At 51.7% G+C, this 24058-nt stretch overlaps 1 protein-coding gene across 4 annotated transcripts in view; it reads right to left on the bottom strand.

The window, feature by feature from the left end:
• Sh3pxd2a (SH3 and PX domains 2A) overlaps window positions 1-24058 on the bottom strand; it is a 256313-nt gene that overhangs the window by 132242 nt on the left and 100013 nt on the right. For 3 of the 4 annotated variants that reach the window (XM_045142193.1, XM_004659376.2, XM_045142194.1), the window contains exon 4: window positions 11157-11233. The exons of the other annotated variant lie outside the window; for it this stretch is intronic. In XM_045142193.1, the coding sequence (XP_044998128.1) occupies window positions 11157-11233 (77 nt within the window). The remainder of the gene's footprint in view (window positions 1-11156; window positions 11234-24058) is intronic. 4 annotated transcript variants of the gene reach the window in all.

The raw sequence follows: 24058 nt of genomic DNA, 5'->3' as shown, positions 1-24058 counted from the left end.
GACAGGCGTTTCGGGAAGGGTTCTGAGGCTCTGAGGATGGGAAGCATTGGACTGACCAGCATGGGGCAAACCGCTCAAGCATGGCTGCCTGCTGGAGCTGAATGAAGGTGGTAAAGCGGAGGGAGCGAGGGAGCTGGGAGGGGACGGTCAGGACCTCATCCTGCAGGCTCACGGAGACACACTGTAGACGGACCAACTACGTCAGCTGGGGAGCGGAGAAAGGCAAGGGCACGGTGGCCTGTCATCCAGGGACAGTGAGTCTGCTGCTCAAGTGAAGCGAGAAGACGGTGGGAGGCAGTGCTCTGTGGCCAGGGTGCCCGGGAGCCCCGGGCCTAGCCCTGCGTAAAAGGTGTGGTGGAAGGCGAGGGGTGAAGCATGGTCCTGATCCCACGGAAATACAGGGGGCAAGGAGGGGTCCCTTGAAACTGTCAAGAGAGGTCACTGCCAAATCAGGGTTAAGGGAACCCAAGAATAGAGCTTGAAGAAGAAAGAAAAAAGCCCACAGGTAGGGGAGTCCCCAAACCCAGAGTGTGATGGAGGCGATGGATCCACCATGAGGGACCTTGTCACATGCTGGCGTGTGTCCATTCCACACCATGACCTGCTTCCCATGTCATGAGCTACCCAGCTCCCTATCAACCCACTGGTCTTCCACGAGTGGCCCCTGGAAATCTTCAGGATGGCCCCGCTCTACATTACAGATAGGAAAGTGGGGGGGGGCACCTGGCTGTCCCGAGCCACCCATGGGAGGGGCAGAGAGGACACAGGAACAGAAGCTCTGTGCAGAAAGGGACTATAGTTGACAGTGTCCCCAACTCCAACTCAGTGTTGTTGAACAAATAAATGAGTGAATGAAGGAAGATGAACAAGAGGCATTGCTGTCCAGAGCCCAATACCCAGGAGCGGTGGGGCAGGATAATGAGGCCAAAGAGAAGCTCAGTGGTCTTGGGTTGCACTGACTGACTTACGGTACGGGGAAGAGGGAAGGGTGGTTTGATTATTCTCTGAGCTGGGCAGACAAGTCTAGTCTGTCACCGGCTCTAGGCATCTCACGAAAAGGCCTTCTCCATGCCAAACCCACACCCAGGCAAGATGGGACACGATTTGGCAAGCCCACACCTCAGCAAATAGGAGAACCTGCAGTTAACTCTCAGCTGTTTTGCCCAGAGCCCGTGGCTTTTCAAGGGTCTCACAAACAACCAGGAAGCAGAAAAAAAGAGAAACAAACACTGAACGAGCAACTACTCCGTGCAGGATGCTGTGCCGGGTTCCAGCATCTCCAGTCAATGACAGTACCTAGAACTTCTCAGAGTCTGTTGCACACGGGCCGTGCTCCATCGTGACAGAGATGTGTGCCCGCGGGACAGCACATCAAATCACATGTCACTCCGTGTCTTCCTGGCAGAACATGCAAGCCTTTGTTTATAACGAGGTCTTTGAGGCTGTCGGGTGGGTGGAGCTATCAAAAATTTAAGTGGGGGCTGGGGAGATGGTTCAGTGGTTAAAGGTGCTTGCTTGCAAGGCCTGCTGGCTGGACTTGATCCCCCAGTACCCACGTGAAGTCAGATGCACCAAGTAGTATATGTGTCTGGAGTTCGTTTGCAGCGGCAAGAGGTCCTGGCACGTTCTCATTCTCTCTATCAAATAAATAAATAAATGTAATTTAAAAAAAATTTTTATTTTTATTTATTTATTTGGGAGCGACAGAGAATGAGGCAGAGAGAGGAGAGAGAGAATGGGCGCACCAGGGCCTCCAGCCACTGCAAACAAACTCCAGAGGCATGTGGCCCCTTGTGCATCTGGCTAACGTGGGACCTGGGGAATCGAGCCTCGAACCAGGGTCCTTAGGCTTCACAGGCAAGCGCTTAACCACTAAGCCATCTCTCCAGCCCCAAAAATGTAATTTTTGAAAAGGGGAGTGAGTGAGTGGCAGAATTGAATCCCCATGCTCAGAACATATGTGGGACGGGAGGAAGCTGTCCCAAAGCAGTCATGTTCCCAAGGATCACACATGCATGCCACGACCCCCACAAGAAGGGGAGAAGGAGGAGGAAGGGGGATGAAGAGAAGAACAGAGACATAGAGAGGGGCCGAGGGAAAGAGACAAGGAGGAACGGAGGGAGGGCGGGAGGGAGGGAGACAGAAGCATGAGGAGGAAGGCTGCCAGGCTTGGGCAGCAAAGGCTTCGGGGCGGGGGGCGGGGGCAGAGGGACACCATCACCAGGAGCGGCTGGGTACAGCGCTGTTGGAACGACCTCAGAAGGCAGGGTAGCCTAAGGCAGGTTTCAGCAGGCCCAGGACACCCTGGCTTCCCAGTTCAGTACAGGGCCCATCAGGCACCCACACCACGGCGAACAGAGGGCTCTTCATGTCCTCAGAGCCCGAGAGCCACGCTCGGACCGGAGGACATGCGGGCGGCAGACAAAGAAGCCTTTCGGAGGGACAACTGCGGCATCTTGACTTAACAGAGGGGCCCGAGGAGCCCGTCGGGGGCTGACCGGTCTTGATTGCTGGCTGACAGAGGCTCCCAGCCCACAAGCAGCTTCCTTCAGAGCCACTGCCAAGCCCAGTTCTGGCCAAAACCACTTGGCAGGAGAGGTTGGTTGGTGCTGAGCGCCCTGTCCCCAGGCCGTGCAGGCAGTCAGAACAGGGCAGCCCTGAGCTCTACCGTGCTCAGCAGGGCAGGGTGGGGGCCCAAACCCGAGCTCGGGTCTTAGGTTCTGCCGGCTGGCGTTCACAGGGCATGCCAAGCGGGGTGCCAAGCCAAGCAGACCTAGGTTTGAGTCCTGACTCTGCCCTTCACTGGCTATGCAATGCTGAGTCTGTGACCTCAGCGCAGTAGATACGACATGGTAACCAGCACTGTGAGGAGGGTGACAGGACGAAGCCCAGGAGCCCAGCACAGTGCTCAGGTGGCAAACGCCCCATACCACACAGGTTAGTTGTTACATGACTGTCGTTGTCATCATGATTCTTTAGGTGAAAGCCGTGACACACGCTTGAGAGGAACATTGGAACGTGAGTCAGGAGACATTAATTCTAACTCAGGCTCTGCAGTTATAAACCTGCTGTGTGGTCTTGGGCAGCTCACCTCATCTCTCTGGTTGTAAATTCTGCTAGGATTAAAAAAAAAAAAAAGAATAGAAGAAGAAAGAAAGGGGCTGGAGGGATGGCTTAGCGGTTAAGGCGTTTGCCTGTAAAGCCAAAGGACCCAGGTTCAATTCCCCAGGACCCACGTTAGCCAGATGCACCAGGGGGCGCATGCGTCTGGAGTTCGTTTGCAGCGGCTGGAGGCTCTGGGGATGCCCATTCTCCCTCTCTCTGTCTGCCCCTTTCTCTCTGTCAAATAAAATAAATAAGTAAATAAAACTTTAAAAAGGTGATTTATAAAAAGAAAGACTAGCTCTAGAATCCCAAAGTAAAATTACTTCCATGAGTACATACGAAATGGTTCCACAAAGGCCCTGCCATCCTTGCTTGGTGATCACTATGCTCATTAGCATATGGGACCAGTGTTTATTAGTCATAAGAAGGTCCTGGGAGTCTGGCTCGTGTAGTTATCACACCAGCTCTAAGAGAAGGGTCAGACGATGATTGGCGTTTCATTGAAGACGCGAAAGCCCAGAAAGGTTAAACCATCCTCCAAGACCACAGTAAGTAGCGACACTTTACATCCAAAGTCTGCGTCCAGGTCCCAGGGCTCTGCCTGACCAACGGCTCCCTGCCCCTAGCATTCCTCAGAGGTATTTGCACAGCTGAGGAACCAGGTTGGGCAGACCAGGTTAAAGAGGCCCTGCGCATCCTTCTAGCTCCTGGGGCTGTGTGAGGCCGAGAGCAACACCGCCCGTCATCAGTGAGGTCTCTGCACCTTTTCTACAGGGTGTAGCCCAGGTAAGGTCAGAGGGCCCTGAGGCCTCAGGGCTGGCCAAGGTGGAGTAGGACCTCATACCTCAGCAGGGAGACAGGGAGTGGGGTGGGGAGGTTCCGCCCTTGAGCTGCTCACACATGGTCCCTACAGGGGACGCACTGAGTGACTTTGTCCCCTTCTAGCTGAGCCTGTCTGCTGAGAGCAGGTCTGGAGAAAGGCCACAGAGGGTGCCTAGCCTGGGGGACTAAAGAGCCACCTAGGTCTGATGACTGACCAGTCCTGGCAGTCGGTCCCCTTTCCGGAGCTAATTGGTCCCAGGGCTCCGGGTCCCCCCTGCACACCTGCACACCATGGGGATGGCGCAGGGAGGACACGGGCTCCGCTTAGACACAGGAGGTACAGGCAGTGAGAGATGGGGCCTCGGCCGACTCATCAGATGCTCTGCTTTGAAAATGCCATGCCCGTGAAACTCTCCACTCTGGGCTGAGTGGAGTCACTTGGGGCACTGTCACCCCAGCCCCGGGGTCAATCTCTCTCTCTTTTTTAGTATTTTGTTTTTATGTATTTATTTGACACACAGAGAGAAAGAGAATGGGCGCGCCAGGGCCTCCAGGCACTGCAAATGAACTCCAGACACGTGCGCCCCCTTGTGCATCTGGCTAACGCGGGTCCTGGGGAATCGAACCCGGGTCCTTTGGCTTTGCAGGCAAACCTTAAGCGCTAATCCATCCCTCCAGCCCGCTGGGGTCTATCTCTGACCTGCAAGTTGTTCCTCCTAGATTGCCCCATGGAAAGCTAGAGGCTCATGGGAGTTCTGCAAACTCCAGCATCTCACACTGAGAACGTTCTCCTTTCTTTCTGCCTTTCTCTCTTCTTTGTTTTCCCCATTTCTTTTTCAAACAGGGTCTTATGTAGCCAAAGTTGGCCTGGAACTCCTGATTCTCCTGTTAGGATATAGGCACATACCACCATGCTCAGTATTATTATTATTATGTTTTTTAGATTGAGTCTTTACAAGGCCAGGGCTGAGCTTACACAAGCAACCACTAGTTTTGAAAAGTAAATTGTTAGAAGGTCCAGAAACCATAGGACTGAGATCATACTTCTGGGAATAGGGAATTTATTAACGGCTGAGAGCCTGCAGGAGTTTTAGGCAAGAGGGAGGAGCAATGGGGCTGGAAAGATGACTTAGCAGTTAAGACATTTGCCTGCAAAGCCTGAGGACCCAGGTTTGATCCCCCAGAACCCACGTAAGCCAGATACACAAGGTGGCACATGTGTCTGGAGTTCATTTGCAGTGGTGGAGGCCCTGGTACACCCATTCTCTATCTGTCTCTTTCTCTCCCTCTCTCTTTCACATAAATAAATAAAATATATTTTTAAAAAGAGGGAGGGGCCAGGAGCCAGGAAAATGGGAGATGGATTGCAGAGCAGCCAATACAGAAGTGACAGCATGCAATAGGTTAGCAGGGGCAGAGGTGCCGGACGTGAACCCGGAAGGGGTTGGGGAGAAAGAGAAAAATGAGAAAGATACATAGATAAAAATGAAAGCAAGCCAAGCGTAGTGGCGTCCACCAATCATCCCAGCACTCTCCTGAGATAGGAGGCTCACTGTGAGTTCAAGGCCATCTGAGACTACATAGTGAATTCCAGGTCAGCCTGACCCAGAGTGAGACCCTACCTCAAAAAAAAAAAAAAAAAAAAAAAAGACGAGAGGCAAATGGGACAGATAGAGATATAGTATAAATGTGCACCTTACTTTAGGGAAGAGGGCCAAGAGAAAGAGAGAGACAGCAAGAGAATGGCCCCTTGCCCAGTGGGAGGAATGGAGCTTGTGGAGGTGTGGGAGAGAGCTCAGGGAAGAAGCCAGGTTGGCTGAAATCCCTGTTGAGTTGAGGCTGGGTGACAAGGGAGTGCAGGCGGACATGCGGGGAGCTCGGCGCTAACATAAGGAGTGTCTAGTTCTTGGGGGCGACTAGAGCTCTTCTGCAAGGGATCCATCCTAGGACACTGTGTCCTAAGACCTATGTCCAGGTTCCTCTCCTGAGATCTTCCTGTCAGCAGACAGCAGCTGGACACCGCTGGAGGACAGCTTCCTGCTTGCTAGGGGGGACAGGAAGAGTGAAGTGGCTCGGAGGAGTCCCTCCACTCAAAGGGATGGACACCTATGGGTCACTGTACCACGGAACCTGCTTGCAGCAGAGGATCCCTCTTGGGGGCTGGACAGGCTGCCCACGTCCTCAGAGTCCCCCACGCTCCACAAAGGAACTGGCTGGGAGACTCGGGAGTCAGCGTTGGCGTCAGGCCTCCTCCAGGGCCTTGAAAGACGATGGGCGCATAAGTGGCTTTCTCCCGGGCTGGAAGCCCCCTCACAGCCTGTCAGGAACACGGACAGAAAGATTCCTCCAGGTTCTTCTGACTGGGCCCTCTAAGGGGAAGACAACCTGACAACTTGCGTGTGCGGGGCAGTGAGCTTTCCTGTGCCTCAGTCTACCTCACTTAAAGCACTTCCTGTTCAAGCTCACTTCAGAACCAAGACCACAAGAACGAGGTCACCTTCCGAGCCAGTGATGGGATGCAAAGGAAAAGCCCCACAGTGGGACATCAATACTCAGGACTAGGTTTACCACATATGGTCTTGTATTTTTTGGGGAGGGGGTGACAAGCCCAACAGACTGGCCTTTTTTTTTTTTTTTTTCCCCAAGTTAGGGTCTCACTCTAGCTCAGGCTGACCTGGAATTCACTCTGTATTTTCAGGGTGGCCTCGAACTCATGGTGATCCTCCTACCTCTGACTCCCGAATGCTGGGATTAAAGACGTGCACCACCATGCCCAGCTCTCTCTCTCTCTCTTTTTTAATGCTAGAGAGAGAGAGAGAGAGAATTGGCACACGAGGCCCTCCAGCCTCTGCAATCGAACTTCAGAAACATGCGTCCCCTTGTGCGCATGTGCAACCTTGCATGCTTGCATCAGCTTGTGCGCCTGGTTTACATGGGACCTGGAGAGTCAAACATGAGCTTCTCAGGCAAGCGCCTTAACCGCTGAGCCATCTCTCCAGCCCTGCCTTGGTTTTCTTTTTATCTATTTATTTATTTTAGTTTTTTTGAGGCAGAGTCTCACTCTAGCCCAGGCTGACCTGGAGTTCACTATGTAGTCTCAGGCTGGCCTCGAACTCACAGTAATCCACCTACCTCTGCCTCCCAAGTGCTGGGATTAAAGGCGTGCGCCACCACACCCTTGGTTTTTTAACTGGGATGTGGGGATCGAACGTGTGTGGCTGGGAGATGGAGAGGCCAGGGAGGGGGAGGTTGGGAAAGCTTTAGTCCTTTGGTGCTTATTTCCTGGTGGGCTGTGACTTTCTGGTCCCCTGACTACACTCTCTCCTCATCGCTGAAAGGAAGCATGTCATGGACAGAAGAATAAAAACAACCCTGTGTTCCAGGAGAGCAAAAATGCTCTCACCGCACACACCAGGAGATGGAGATGCATGTAACTGTCAGGAACATGTCACAGATGAGCTGGCCAGTCTCAAATGTCCTCCTTCCCCTGAACACCTCCCGCCGGGACATTTGTTTTATCCCCTGGATAAACTCTGCAAATGTGTGTCTCACGGAGCGAGTGAGTCCCGTGTGAACTTGTTAGCCTGAACTCCTACGGCACAGCTCCGTCCCGCCGGCTAGATGAAAGCCTTCCGAAAGTCCCAGAACCATTACATAGCAACCTCCTCACCACGCGGCCATGAAATTAATTTATAGAGCTGAAGACATGCCTTTGCAGCCCCTTGATAGACCCCTGGCTCTCAAATGCCACATCAAACAATCACTGGCTGGCGCTTGATAAAGCTTCCCGTGGTGCTTTTCCCATCTGCACATTTAAAAATCGGCTCCGAGGAGCTGGGGGTGCACGACGCTTGCCTAGCATGCACAAAGTCCTGGGGTTCCACCCCAGCACTGCATAAAACATAAATCGAGGGCTGGAGAAATGGCTTAGTAGCTAAGGTGTTTGCCTGTGAAGCCAAAGAACCCAGGTTCAATTCCCCAGGACCCATGTAAGCCAGCCAGATGCACAAGGGGCACACACGTCTGGAGTTCGTTTGCAATGGCTGGAGGCCCTGGAATGCCCATTCCCTCTCTCTGCCTGTCTGTCTTCTATCTCTCTCTCTCTCTCTGCTTGCAAATAAAAACAATTTAAAAATAATCATTTAAAAACAAATCAAGTGTAAGGCTGCAAGTCTGCAATCCCAGCACTAGGGAGGTAGAAGCAGAGGGAACAGAGGTTCAAAGTCATCCTCTACTATATTGCAAGTTCAAGACTAGGCTGGACTGACAAGAGAACATATCTCAAAGAAGTAAATACACACACATGCACATCACACCCATACACAGACCTGGGCTGTAAAACTGCCTCTCAGAATAGTCGGCTATCAAAGAGGAAGTCCACTGCAATGTCACACTTTCCATGTCTGTATGTAAAGCTAGCGTCACAATTTTCTTTTCTTTTCTCTTTCTTCCTTCCTTTCTTTCTTTCTTTTTTTTTTTTTTGAGGTAGGGTCTCACCTAGCTCAAGCTGACCTGGCATTCACTATGTAGTATCAGGGTGGCCTCAAACTCTTCCAATCCCAGCTTATGTTCCTATATTGTCCAAGTAGGTCCAAGGTAACTAGATTGTTAGCTAGCTAAGCCAAGGTGGATATTCAGGGACCCCAGGGGCTTTGCACAGGGCATATCGAAGCACAAGCATCCGGTGTGGTGGCTCCATGTTTGTCATTCCAGCACTGGAGAGGCCGAGGCAGGAAGTTTCTTGCAACACTGAGGCCAGCTTGAGCTCCACAGTGAGATCCTGACTCAACCGGCAAACAGGACAGGGTCAGGCAAAGCTTGGCTGTTGTGGGCAGTCCCTGGGGGGGGGTCACAGATCTGACCATCCGGTGGCACAACTGTGGCAGGCACCATGGACTGCTGCCGCTGGCGCATCCCCAGTGACCTCGGAAGGTCTCAGACAATCAGAATCTAGTTCAGCAGAGCTAAAAGTCAGCCCGCAGTACACTCGGGTGTCCTGTCACGGTAAAGTCCTGCCTAACAGGTGACTGATGGGTTGCGGACCTACTCTGAGCAGTGTTCATGTGAAGCCCAATGCCAGGAGGTGGAGTAATGTGGGCTTCCTCCTCTGGCTGATGCAGGAGGTGGGTTTCCACAGTCAACTGCAAACGCTCCCAGCTCCAGAGGCCAGGCCGGCCAGAGCCATAAACCCCAGCTGGAAGAGGCTTCCTCCTGCCGCTGCCCTTCCTCCATGAGCTCTGCCCATCCATTCAAGCTCCTGGGAAAGGAGGACAAGGCACTAAAATCTCGGCTGCTGCCATCAATTTAACTAGAAACAGTGAATGTCCATTAAACAGAAAAGAGAATATTGATTGAAAGAAGAGGGGAAACCGGCTCCAGGCAGTTCAAGGGGCCTTTACAGCCGAGCAGAACACGTGACCCAGGCACAGCCTGCACAAAACCCAAGCCTGGGCTCCATGGACAATGTAGGGGAGAGCCTGTTTTCCCAGAGGCATGGGCATGGCAGTTAACTTGATTCTGATTTAAACATTTGTGGGAATTTCTTTCCTTCCTCTTTTTTTTTTTTTTTTTTTTGGTTGTGTGAGGCACGGTCTCACTGTAGCTCAGGCTCTCCTGGAATTCACTATGTAGTCTCAGGGTGGCCTCGAACTCATGGCGATCCTCCTACCTCTGCCTCCCGAATGCTGGGATTAAAGGCATGTGCCACTGTGCCTGGCTAATTTGGTTGTTTTCAATGTTCTGGATGGAACTCAAAGGTCTTACACATAGCAGGCAAGTGCTCTACCACTGAAATACTCTCAGCACTTTATTTGCTCCTAATAATACTTTTTTAAAACATTCTTTTCTTTTTTTTAAACATTTATCTATTTGAAAGCAGAGAGAGAATGGGCACACCAGGGCCTCTAGCCACTGTGAACGAACTCCAGACACATGTGCTCCTTGTGTATCTGGCTTAAGTGGGTGCTGGGGAATTGAACCTGAGTCCTTTGGCTTCTTGGGCAAATGCCTTAACCACTAAGCCATCTCTCCAGCCCCTAATAACACTTTGTATTTACTTGCTAACTTAATATAAATGTGTGTGCCCTATGAGAATAACAAAAAGCATCTGTTGAGCCAGGCGTGGTGGCTCACACCTTTAACCCCGGCACTCGGGAGACAGAGGTAGGAGTATCAGAGTGAGTTCGAGGCCACCAGGAGACTACATAGTGAATTCCAGGTCAGCCTGGGCTAGAGCGAGACTCTACCTCAAAAAAAGAAAACACACACAAAAAAAAAAAAATTACAAAAGAATCTCTTGAATGCTAATACAAGTCAGTTCGCTCTTCATCCATAACCACCTCTGCAGAGGGACCATTCTCCTCTCTACTGGACAGACATGGAAACTGAGGCTCAAGGAAATCAAGTTCATGCACAATGCCTGGTTCAGAGCTCCAGCTAGCTGGCCACCCAGGTGTCAAAGACACTTAAGGGTGGCTTCAGGGGTCCTAGGTCATAACATCATAATCACCACAGAAAGGCAACATATTGAGTCCCTGGGTTTTGCTACAGCACGTGTGCGCGCATACACACACACACACACACACACACACACACACACACACACATACACACACACACACACACAGAGGCAAAAATACAAATGGGCTCTGGTTTATATTACCGTTGCTCCTGTCTGCTGCTCTTTGACATTGGCTATTCTAGCGGCATGCGTATGTGAGAGAAAGACAGAGAGAGAGAGGGAGAGAGAGAGAGCATTTGCATCCATAGCTGTGCATATAGACACTTGTATCTATCAAGACTTATGTGAATAAACAGGTATTTTGGATTCCACTGTGCCCATTTTGGATGTCGCTGTGTTGACTCTGACAACACTTCAAACAAAGAATTCAAAGATAGTCCTACATCCAGCAAAATGCAGCCCCCCCCCACCCCGCACATACAATCCCTCCAGCAGGAGGCCCCTAACTTAGCTCCCAAGCTGGTGGGACTAATTTACACAGTGTATTGTAATCCTGGATGTTCTAAAAGTGGAGCCTATGGTGTGAACCTTTGTGTCCCCAGAGGATGGCTCAGCCTGGGGAGGAGGGGGTGACCCTCCCAAAGTAACATCCACTCCCACTCCCCAAAATGCGAGGCCCCAGAAAGGTTTTGTGACAACAGCCTCCTTCCCAGGTGGAAGGTTCCTGGGCAGAAGGTCCACCCTTCCCCGCTCCCAGCGCCAGCCTTACCCGGCAGTACTCATCAATGGGCTTCAGCCTCTTGACAGCCACGTCCCGGATGTGGCTCCTCCGGAAGAGGATCTTGCCTGGAAGACAGAGGCTCATGAGCAGGGTGATTCTGGCTAAAGCTGCCGTCAGGATCCTCCCCTCCTCCTCCCCCTGGCTTCGCAGCCTCTCAGCTGGCCTACACCTTCTACCACCTCACCCTCTGTCAGTGAAACAAGAAAGGAGCTGTCACCTCTCCCTGGTGGCAGGAGGCGCCCAAGGCTGAGCGCCCAGGGCTTCTCCCTGGAAGCTGCCATCTTGGGCTTCTATGAACTACTTGGTCAAGTCACCTTGTCTGGGTCTGAGGCAGGATCAATGCTTGCTGTGGGCGTGGCTCTCCGGTGACCTCAGATGTAAATATAAAGTATGGCCCCACCCACCTGTTATGTTTTGTTTTCGGGGCCCATCCCTCCTTGAGAAATCGGCATTCCTTTCTGCCAAGCCAGGCAGTTCCTATTCTTAGTTTGGGTGGGTGGCTACTTCCAGGGCAGGGCCACGTAATGCCAAGGGATCATAGCTGTCCCAGCCTGACTGTTTCCCATCCTCCCTGTACAAAAAGCCTGCAGCCATTTAGGCTGCTGCCAGCAGGCTGGGACACCCTTCTACAGGTATGGGCAGAGCTTGCAGGACGTCCCAGCCTCTCAGACGTTTCCAGTAGGGCCTTCCTCACTTAGTCATGACGAGCACGCCAGTGCATAGTCACATTCCATCAGCACGAGCGCAGCAGTGCATGGTCCTTGTCTACGCTGTTAAGTGTGTCTGGTTCAGCATCCTCACCCTCACCCTCCCCTCTTGGGGATCGAACCCCAGGGCTTAGCACACATTAGGCAAGGGCTCTACTCCTCTACGACTCCAGCTCAGCCTGTCAGATTTAGACTCTACATTCACATTGGTGTCAAACCCTTACACGTGGACACTTGTGTGCCCAGTGGACATCGATGTCCAGGACTAATGTCCCCCCTTCAGAAGGTCTTGCTTGAGGATTGCTTGATCAGGAAATAACCGTCAGCTTTCTAGAAACATCTACAAAGTACTCACCATTCCCAAGGCACTCACAACCGTCTGTTGCGTGTGTCACAGGACTGGTGACCAATCAAGCGGCCTACAGCACCTGGCATGTGATGAAGGGCTCACCTAGAGCTATGACAGGTGCCTCTTGTCCCAGACTGCCCCTCTGCCCTTTGGAGACGTCTTCCTTCATTGCCAGTCCTTGTGGTGCCCATAATCACACCACCTAGCAACAGGTTAGCATGTGATTCAGCCTAGCGATTGGCCCAAGGACGGGCAGGACCCAATCTGTGCCAATGAAGATCCACCCTGAGCCTTTTTACTACCGCAATTGCCAACCTGGTCAGATGGAGGCCTGGCGCCTCCAGTGGCCCACTTTGTTACTGTCCGAGAAGAAAATGGAGCAAGAGAAGGACACTTTTGCCTGACACGAAGGACAAGCTCAACAAATACTTCTTGAATGATTGAGAAACAGAGACAAGAGATGGCGAGGGACAGATTCCTTGGACATTATGTCAGCACCTGGATATAGCTATTTTTGAGTCTGTGGTCACCCCGGGACTGCACTTAAGTAAAACAGTAAACTTTCTTCCCCCCTTCCCACCTACCACTGCTCCCCTACATTTTTAATTTTTTTAAAAAATTTTACTTATTTATTTGAGAGAGAGAAAGAATATGAATAAGAATGGGCACACCAGGGCCTCGAGCCAGTGCAAACGAACTCCAGATGCATGCACCACCTTGTGCATCTGGCTTTACGTGGATACTGGAGAACTGAACCTAGGTCCTTTGACTTGGCTTTAAGCCAGCCCTCCCCTGCATTTTTTTGGGTGGGGGGAGATCAAGTGTTACTATATAGTCCAGACTGGCCTTCAATTTATAGTGATCCCCCTGCCTCTGTCTCCGGAGTGCTGGGAGTACAGGCATGCATCACTATGCCAGGCTTAAATTCTCCTTTCATTTAAACTACGTGGGGGTGGGAATTCATCACTTGGATTAAAGTAGCCCTAATTAAGAACATTTGATTAATCTTCAATTTGCTCTGAACGAACACGTGGACTACAAGTTACCCCATGAGTCTCCATGAGGGTCCAAGTGAGGCGCCCAACAGGCACCTGCCTGTATTAGGCTGTCCCCTCAGCAGCAGCCCTGGAAGCAAGGGCTTCAGTGAAAGTCACTTCTGAAGAAGGACATCCCACGAGGCATCACTGGGGGAGGGAGGAGGCCAGGCAGGCCAGGGAGGGACGGTCAGAAGAGTGTCCTGAGGGGCAGCTGCAGGAGGAGACACAGAACATCCCTCAGGGGTCTCTCCACTGAGGCTAGAGAGGCTGGAGTGGTGGCCCACCAACTCCCTTGTGTCACCAAGGGCTGCTTGAGGACATCAATTCTGCTATTTCTGGCTAAGTAGATTCCTTCAGGGAGAGCCCCAGTGGTTCCAGGAAGCAGTCTTCGCCAGAGAGAAGGGAATGTGGGGACCTGGGTCATTCAAGCAGCGGCTGCAGTAACTGCCTTCCCTGTCGCCACGGTACCGTTACCAGTCCTGCCTACGTGAGACAGGGGATCACCTAAGCGCGTCACATCAGGCGTGACCTACTCCCCCGGGACAGCACGCCTTTCCACGTGCCATCTGAAGCCCCTCCCCCCGTCCGCCCACATGCTGCACACGGTAAGCACCTGTGGGCACACGCACTTGCCGCTCCCAGCCTCCAGCTCCCCTTCCTCCGGACTGCTGGAGTCACAGCGCGGCCACCTCCCAGCTACACTGCGCATCACCAGGACAGAGCTCCGTGACGGCCCGTGCCAAGGGGATAAAAGGTGATTTAACAAAACACTGGAGACGCTGCTGATGTCGCAGATTTAGTGTCCTTGCCTTTTGGCATCTAACCATTTTTTGTTGTTGGTTTATTTATTTATTTATTTATTTATTTATTTATTTATTTATTTATTTATTTATTTTGAGGTAGGGTCTTGCTCTAGCCCAGGCTGACCTGGAATTCACTATGGAGTCTCAGGCTGGCCTTGAACTCACAGCGATCCTCCTACCTCTGCCTCCCGAGTGGTGGGATTAAAGGCGTGAGCCACCACGCCCGGCTTCTTAGCCTTTTTTAAAATTGCTGTTGTTGCCTGACACTTCACTGCTCATATGCCACAGGAGCACAAGGGTGCAGCGGCGGGGACGTTGCGTAAAAGCCCATGCCTGGTGTGAGGAGACCCTTCTCAGGACTGACCAGGTGGTCCAGGGTGGGAGTTCTCAGCCCCTCACCTCAGCCAGCTGTGAGTCAGGAGCTGGAGATGGCCCAGCCCAATGATACCAGCAGGACCCTAAGGGATCACGTCAGGAATGAGGGAAACAAAGGGGAGCCCAGAGTGGGACCCTGGTATACCAACTGGAGGGAGGCCTCATCTTCCTCCCTCTCTCATCCTGGAGGACCAAGAGGGAAGGAGGGAGATAAGGAGGCCTTCACTCCGAGGCGAGCCACACCTCTGGCTGGGCCTTGTCAGTAGATTCTGCTCGGAACAGCGTTGGAGAGCAAGCTGGGGAAAGGCGGAGACAGCACACCTCCGACCTCTGGGAAACGCAAAGGTTCAGAGAGAGGAAGGGTGGGAAAGGTGGGAGATGGGAGAGTCCATGCGACCAAAGTCCCCTTGGCCCCAGAGCATGGGTCCCACCAGCTGCTGCAAGCAAGACCACCATGCCAGTGGTGATCCTCCCTCCCCGCCCCCCAGGTCCCTCCACAGGGCTTGTGGGTCTGCTGCTCTGGTGCAAGGCCAGAGGAGAGTTCAGGCCCAAGCCAGCTCACAGTCGGCTTTTTGGAAGCCCAGCCGAGGTGTCCTCCTCTTAGAGCAAGGCTTCCTTTCTCTTCCCGGGGCTTTGGCCCAGTTGGTAGGCAAGGACTAGGGAGGGGAGTGCTGGAATAAATTCTACGGTCTTGACTTCTCTGTGAGGCATCCAAACCGCAGTGGGGAAGCCAAACCAGTGACCGTATGAAAGGGGAGAGAGGAAAAGGAGGAGGAGGAGGGAAACCCCCATTGGAGAAGCCAAGACCACAAGGCATTAAAGGGCGCTTGTAAATAGACTGCAGCCCCTTTATGGCGGGCTCGGCTGCTGCCACCCTGCAAAGCCGAGGGAGGCACGCTGCCCCAGAAACACGATAAGCATCACAGGGCGGATTATATGCGACCTGAAACAGACCCAACTCGGCATGACTTAACTCATTCCTGAAAGCAGAGGAGAAAGCTATGGAGCTTTGAGCATCCAGGCACTGAGTAGAAGTCCTTCTTGCTGCCATGTGGGGCCAGGCTGAGGAGACAGGACCAGTGAAGGAGCAGGGACCCCAGACAGAGTTGCTCTCTCCAGACCCCTGGATGGATCCTCCACGGGCAGGGGACTCCAGAGTGGTGATGAGTGGTGGTAGAAGCAGCTAAGGGCTTACTGCATTCTGACAGGCACTAAAAGCTTCTTTAAAAAAAAATCATTAAGGGCTGGAGAGATGGCTTAGCAGTTAAGGTGCTTGTCTACAAAGCTGAAGGACCCAGGTTCAATTCCCCAGGACCCACATAAGCTAGATGCACAAGGTAGTGCGTGCATCTGGAGTTCTTTTGCAATGGTTGAAGGCCCTGGTGCACCCATTCCAACCCCCCAACCGCCTCTCCATCTCTCCCTCTCTCAAATAACTAAATAAAACATAAAAAAGATATTTATTTACAAAAGAAAGAGTATGAGGAGGCCAGGGCCTCTTGCCACTGCAAACAGACTCCTGACACATGAGCCACTCTGTGCATCTGGCTTAACACATGTACTGGGGAATGGAATCTAGGCCAGCAGGTTTTGCAAGCAAGCACCCCCACTAAGTGCTTCTTATTGGGGCTCCTTAAAACTCTGAAGCAACAGATTTTCCTAAGGCCACTTAAAAAATATTTTTACTTATTTATTTGAGACACAGAGAGAGAAAGAGAGAGAGAAAGAGGCAGAGAGAGGGAAAGAGGAAGAGAGAGAATGGGTGTACCAGGGCATCCAGCCACTGCAAACGAACTCCAGACGCATGCACCACCTCGTGCATCTGGCTGGTGTGGGTCCTTTGGCCTTGCAGGCAAGCGCCTTAACTACTAAGGCACCTCTCCAACCCCCTATTAGGGGGAAAAGGTAACTCAGAGAAGTTGAACGATCTGTCCAAAGTCACACAGCTCAGCGGCTGAGTTACGATTTCTACTTGGGATTTTTTCGAGCTCTAAGAGAGAGAAAGAGAGGGTTGGCCATGAATCCAGAGGTTGTTGGGCTCTGATCCTGTAAGGTCTTAAGTGAGAGGTTTGGATTTCTTTCTGGAGAGAACAGGAGGATTTGGGCTGCAGGTCAGTCATGGCCTCCAGGGCCATTTGTGAAAAGTGGCTCCTCTGGCCCTGCTGATGGCCAGGGAACCTAGGCCCTGGCAGACAACAGTAGCTACAACCCTGTTGGCAGGGGGACCCATCCCGCTATGAAAGACTCTGTAGCTCCACGAGCTAGCTAGCTATTCTGCAAATGGGCCAGCACTTAGGTGCACTGGGGCAACAGGAAGGCACCAGCTGGACATGCGGGTGATGAGAGGGACAGGCTCAGGACGGCTTTGGGCTAAACATTCTGACCCATTCCTGGAAGCATGTCTTCTTCAACATACAGAGTCAGCTAGGCACAGTGGCATGTACCGTTAGTCCCTGCTGCTTTCCAGGCTGAGGCACGAGAATCACTTGAGAACAGCAAGACTTCGTCTCAAAGAAAAACAGAAAAGGACCCACAGTTGTTATGCATGCACGTGTAAGCCCCTCTTCCCTGTCCTTTCTACCACCTAGAATGCTGGTCATTCCCGTTTGTTTGAAAGTCAGCTCTCAGTTTTCTGGCAGGCTGGTCCTGCCCTTGCTGTTTTCTTGCCCTTGACCCCCTGGTCTTCACCTGGGTGAGCCTTTCCTGGCTGAATGGCTGGTGGGCATGCCTGTTCTCTCTCTCTCTTTTGTGATCCACTCAGCTTAATGAGAGTTACTTACATGAGAATGGGTGAGGAGTTATTCACTGAGGTCTGGACAACTTAGCAGTGTCTACACAGTGAAGAAAATGTCTCTGTCTCTCCCAGCAACCATTAATTGTCAAGAACTCTTCAGGGAGGGGTGCGGACCCCATGAGCTCCTCCACCACCAATGATGGACTGTTGATGGGCTCAATATTGTACAGTAACAACGGCCGTTGTGAGTTCAGGAGTGCAACAGGCATGTCATGTCTCGGAGGCAGTGTTGCATGGCACTTCTCGCCATCCTCTGGCTCTTACATGCTTTCAGCCCCCTCTTCCACAGTGTTCCCTGAGCCTTGGAGGGGATACCATAGATGTCCCCTTTAGGGCTGAGCATTCAACAATCACTTATTCTCAGCAGGGACAGCCTGGTGAGTACGTGGAGGGGAGAAAGCGGTTGGTTTCTCCCATAACCGTCATGCCACTATTGTAGCGCCCTGATCATGCCTTTTAGCACAGCCTCTGGAAATGTGATGCCACCTCTGAGCGGCTGTGGCCTGGGACTGCAGGCCACCTGCCCCCCCCCATACACACCAGGCCATGTTCAGTACGGACGTAGCCGAGGTGGTCGTCCCCAGCAGCTGCAGCCTTGTGAACTGCCACCGAGTCCTGCTCAGCCGCTGTGCTTGCCCTTCACCTGGCCTTGGGCCAGGCTCTGTGCCAAGGCTGCAAGGAGCAGGTCAGTGTGGGTCTGGAGATGATGCTGATGGACAAGGTCAGCCAACAGGGGTCCTGACTTCACACCCTGAGCTTGCCTCCCAAGTCTCTCTTCTAGCAAGACCCTGCCTCTGGCTTGAAGCCCAGCATGGTAAGCAGAGGCACATTTTGCCTGCCTTCACTCCCTTTCTACAGTGGCTGCCCACTCATGAACCGTCAGCCCCTACATGGTACCTGACACCATCTAGGACACATGGACTTGGGAAATAAAATCAGCAGAAAAGAAAGTAAAACCAAAAGCTTGACAGACACCTGATATATTCCAGGCTGACCTGGAACTTCTGATCATCCTGTCTCCACCGGCCAAGTGCTGCAATTACAGGCATGCACCGCTACATCCAGCTCTTGCAATGTCGGAAAGGCTCTGTGCATGCCAGGCTGGTACTCTACCAACTAACCTACATCCCCAGCCCTGCCTCTTCTTTTAAAGGCACATTGACATGAACCTTGTCACCAAGAGAGTCCTGACCAGCACATCTACCTTGGGCACTTACTATTATGTCAAAATGCATTCGAACACCTCCTCAAACTGTCACTGACAGGATAAGACTGAGCAGTCAGTGAACAAGTGCAAGGTGTGTCCCCAGAGCCTGGCCCAGAGCAGACGCGGAGACCTGAACGCAGGCGACCTCTTAGGAGTCCAGGTCAACTGGTGGGGGTGGGGGTGGGGGTGGTGAGGTCCAACCCAGCCCCATCTCTGTCTCCTTGCTGGCAGGTAGGATCCAAGCACCAGGAGTATTCCCAGATACCAACCTGTCTATCTGGCGTGCCCTCTGTGGTGGTTTGATTCAGGTGTCCCCCATAAATTTAGGTGTTCTGAATGCTAGGTTCCCAGCTGACAGAGATTTGGGAATTAACGCCTCCAGGAGGCAGTGTACTGTTGGGGGCAGGCTTATGGGTGTTATAGCCAATCTCCCTATGCCAGTGTTTGGCACACTCTCCTGTTGCTGTTTTCCACCTTATGTTGGCGAGGAGGTGATGTCCACCCTCTGCTCATGCCATCATTTTCCCGGCCATTGTGGAACTTCCCCCTCAAGCCTGTAAGCAAGAATAAACCTCTTTTTCCCACAAGCTGCTCTTGGTTGGGTGATTTCTACCAGCAACGCGAACCTGACTGCAACACCCTCCCAAGACCAGCATCCTCCATCCCTTGCAGCAAGCAGCCTTTCTGGAATCTCCCACCACCATGAGCACACCTAGGTCTTCCATACAGCTCCCTTCTCTCCTCTGAAGGTCACTCCTTCACCGGCCAGATTCACACAGCAAATAAGAGACATGAGGGTTGGAGAGATGGTTTACCTGCAAGTCTAAGGACCCATGTTCAATTCCCCAGGACCCGCATAAGTCAGATGCACAAGATGGTGCACGCGTCTGGAGTTCATCTGTTGCAGTGGCTAGAGGCCCTGACACACCCATTCATTCTCCCTTCTCTCTCTCTAAAATAAATAAATATAAATAAAATATATTTTTTAAAAAGTGACATGAAGACAAGCAATTAGTCAACCCCACATCTTGAGGCAATCTTGGGTTACTCATACAGGTGAGTATCCCCTCCCCAGCTCCTATGGTCCCTATGCCTGCAAAAATACACTCGGTATTTTACCATGGAACGAAATTATAATATGTTGAGGCTAGCTTGGACTACATAGTGAGTTTTAGGTCAGCCTGGGCTGCAGAGCGAGACCTTGTGTCAAAAAGCAAAACCCAACTATGTTGCCACAACCACACATTAGTTACCAGAAACACTGTAGCATGTAGGAGGGGATCCCCCAAATTTGGGCCTGGAGGTTCTCATACTCAGCACCTAGAGCTAGGCTTAAGGGGACAAAAACTTTCAAAGCTAGGACCGCACAGCTGGAATCAGACTTTGATATCACTGTGGTCCTGAAACCAGTACATTTCCTGAGTGCCCCCATGGGACCACCTGAATGTCTGAAAAACGGATTAGAATCAGCAAGCACGTGGCTCACAGCGCTCTTGTTTCTAGAAAGGTGACACCAGTGGTCTGCAAGACTCCTATGGGGACCCTCTCCCTCTTAAAAAAAATTTTTTTTTTGGCTTACTTTGATCTATTTATTTAAGAGTGACAGACAGAGAAAGAGGCAGACATATAGAAAGAATGAGGGCGCCAGGGCCTCCAGTCACTGCAAACAAACTCCAGATGCGTGCGCTCCCTTGTGCATCTGGCTAATGTCGACCCTGGGGAATCAAGCCTCGAACCGGGGTCCTTAGACTTCACAGGCAAGCGCATAACCACTAAGCCATCTCTCCAGCCCCTTTTGTTTTATTTTATTATCACATATGCATTATATATGCTTTCTACTTTGCTTTTTTTGTGACCCAATTAATTTTTTAAGTTTATTTTTATTCATTTATTGACTTAGGGAGAGAAGGAGAGAATGGGCACGTTCAGGCCTCCAACCACTGAAAATGAACTCCAGATGTGTGTGCCACCTTGTACATCTGGCTTATGTGGGTCCTGGGGAATTGAACCTGGGTCCTTTGGCTTTGCAGGCCAGTGCCTTAACCACTATGCCATCCCTCCAGCCCCTGATAAATTTAATTAAGGTTATTTTCAGGTTCCTGAATGATCCTTCCTTTTTTGTAAAAATTTCTCTCTCTCTCTCTCTCTCTCTCTCTCTCTCTTGTGTGTGTATAAAGAGAAAGTGTATAAGCACATAGAAATGTGTTGGTCAGAGGACAATCTTTAAAAATATTTTGTTGATTTTTATTTATTTATTTGAGAGTGACAGAGACAGAAAGAAGCAGATAGCTAGAGAATGGGTGTGCCAGAGCCTCCAGCCACTGCAAACAAACTCCAGACGCATGTGCCACCTTGTGCATGTGGCTTACATGGGTCCTGAGGAATTGAGCCTGGGTCCTTAGGCTTCACAGGCAAGTGCCTTAACTGCTAAGCCATCTCTCCAGCTCCAGAATAATGTTCTCAACATGAAACTGTGATGGTTTATATTGATCATGAACTTGATAGGATGGAGAATTACCTGTGAAGAATTGGGTTGGTCTCTGGGTATGCCTGTGAGGGACTACCTTGATTAGGTTAACTGAGGTGGGAAGACCACCTTGAAATGAGCCGCACCATTCCGCGGGCTGTGCTGATCGTGAGCACTCACTGCATGCCCTTCCTTGCTGAGCTGAATGTAACCAGTGGGCTGTCCCACTGGGCCTTCCCTGACATGATGGACTGTAACCTGGAACTGTAAGCTAAAATAAACCTTTCCTCCCTTGAACTGATTTGTGTCAGGTATTTTATCCCAGCACAGAAAGAATAACTACTAGTGATTCTTGCTTGAAACTTTCAGTGAGTACCCAGGACACTGAGCATAAAACTAGATGCCAAAAGGAGACATAAAGGGAAGAGAAAGGAAGGGAGGAGGGTACTTAATAGGTTGATATTGTATATATGTAAGTACAATGATTGCAATGGGAGGTAATATGATGGAGAATGTAATTTCAAAGGGGAAAGTGTGGGGGTGGGGAGGGAGGGAATTACCATGGGATTTTTTTTTATAATCATGGAAAATGTTAATAAAAATTTAAAAATTAAAAAAAAACAACAAACTAGATGCCTTTCTGCGGCCTCAGGCCGTGCAGACACTGGCTGCTCTCGCCTCCCCTGGAGCTCATCTCCCCGTCACATGGCCTCCTCCTGTGCCAATCCCCAAAACATAGCCACCGTCCCCACTCAAGGTGTGTGCTTTCTCAGGGCCCTGCTCCTGCTGCCCTTTGCACAGGTAAGCCTTCCAGCCGTCAGATTTCATTGTCACCTCACTGGTGAGGCCTTGGCAAGCCACTTGGAGCAAAGGAGGCGCCTCTCTTCTCTCCCAGGCCTGGATCACTTCCTTCAGAGAGTTCACCACCCTGGGTAATGCGCCGACAGACCTGCTATTCACTGACTCTGCATTGCAGAATACACGCACAGTGCTCATGGATGTGTCCTGAGGGCTCTAGCAGAAGGCCTGGTATACAGCGGAGACTGATGTGCACTGAACGGGTCAATGCACTAGTGTGCGTGCCCACATGGTCTCGTTCTGGGCACCTCGCTCATGTGTATACACACACTGTCTCTCTCTGATATCAGCCAGCGTAAGCTCATCGCACACACTGGGAGCTGATGCCTCAGAAAGAGGCTGAAGTGAGGGGTGGACTCTCTTTTCAGGACCCAGACAGAGCGGGGCCAGAGTATGTGGTTAATGCAAAGGCCAGCACCAGGGCCAAGTGTCCCTGCTCCCTGTGGGTGTGGCGGGTGTGGTGGGCAGTAGCTTGGCCTCCCGGTGGGAGCCGCGAATAAAGGGCTTCATTCAGCCTGGGCGCCTCAGCTCTACCCCTGCAGGGAGCTGTCTTCATAAGGGGGTGGGCACAGCCCACGGTATATGGGGCAGTTGGGCTGGGGTACCAAGCTCAGAAGGTCACAAGAGAAAAGACCTAGCCTTCTGAGACAGGTGGACAGTGGTCCTGCTTCAGCAGTGACCTGAGAGGCACTTGTTCATTGTTAATGCTCTGTGAGAAGGAAAATCCCCGGCATGCACAGGGACCCACAGAAACCAACCACAGGCTTGGCCAGGCCAGCCATAGGGGCGTTTGCTGCGTTCTCCTGGGATCCCCAAAACCTGCTTTTTTTTTTTTTTTAAAGCTTTGGCTCAGCTGGCAGAACTGAGCCCAGACAGTCAACTCTGTTCAGCAACCTCCCACCCATGTGCTCTGAGGCTCCGCCCCTCCCACAAGAACGCAATGCTAATATGAAGGCAAGGCACCTTGAGTCTCAGACACCGCGCCCTGTACTTTCAAGCAAGCGCCTTTAACCACCGAACCATCATCTCTCTGGCCCCTCGGCCCCGTATTTTCCATCAGTTGTTATTCAAGCTTCGTAAGAACTCATGACTTAGGCTTCAGGTATTGTGATCTCTCCATTTTGCGGGTGGGTAAAGTGAAGGTCCCAGAAGCATGCTCACTCTCATGTTCCTCTGTCTGTCTGTCTCAGGCTCATATCTCTGCACTGGCTGAAGGTTAGCTTTTCTGCCACATCCCCTCCTTGCCCTGAACCTTGGGCTGTGTATCCCCTTGGCCTGCCTTCAACAAGAAACACACGGCAACCTACCTGAACCCCATCATCAGGGCTGGCAAGTGTCATTCATCCCCCCCTCCCTCTCAACCGCCATGAGCAAATTAGAGGCGGGGATATGACGGTGACTGATCTCCGTGGTCCCTGCCTTCACGGACGGCACATTGTGCTACAGTGGGTCAACCGTGGTAGGGACCCCCGCAGGCAGCCAGGCTAGCAAGAGTGGGAAGAGCGAGGCGCCTGAGCAAAGGACCGGAGATGGCGGACGAAGGCGGCCCGGGGACGCACGAGTGAGTCCCGGGTGGCTTCAGAGTGGGGCGCGAGCATGTTGTGGGGCGGGGGTGCTGGGAGGTCACCAGAATGTGAGGTCGTTAGTGCTACCAGGGACTGCATGGGTGACATCTTGATCACAGGGTCTACAGAGAGCAAAGCAAGGCCACTGAAGTCACATTTCACAAATGCCAAAGCTCCTGGACCGTCAAGGTTAAGAATCATAATTTTTTTAAAAAAATCTGATAAGTATTTCAGGCTGACCTCAAACTCTCTATCCTCCCGCAGCAGTTTCCTGGGTTCTGGGATTACAGGTATGTAACACAATACCTAGAAAATGTCTGTTTTTACCTGACAGAACATAAGCACCTTCATAGCCAGCCTGAGCTCTTCTCTCCCATGTCTGAAGCCCAAGCTGGGGGAGCAGCCCCAGCCCGGCAACTGGCTAGACACACACCACGCAGGCTCAACTTGTGGTCTTGCCACTGTCCACAGTAACTCCTGATCACAGGAGTTAGAACCAGAAACCCCAGACATCATCACATGCTACAACTTACTTTCTCGGCAGTCCAAGCTGAGCTCAGAACAGGTTATGCCTTGTCCAACCTCACACAGCCAGTTCAGAGCCCAAGCTGGACCCAGAAAGCCACTGGGATGACAGCCTGCTTCGGAGATGAACTATGCGGTTTCTGTTATTTATAGGCTATACTGCCCAGGGTCTCTAATTTGGCCGCCTTTCCTATTTCCAAATT

This window comes from Jaculus jaculus, chromosome 1 (assembly GCF_020740685.1).
Source record: "Jaculus jaculus isolate mJacJac1 chromosome 1, mJacJac1.mat.Y.cur, whole genome shotgun sequence".
Classification (NCBI taxonomy): Eukaryota; Metazoa; Chordata; class Mammalia; order Rodentia; family Dipodidae; genus Jaculus; species Jaculus jaculus.
The sequence above is the reverse complement of the archived record's forward strand: the minus strand, read 5'-3'. Positions and strand labels throughout refer to the sequence as shown.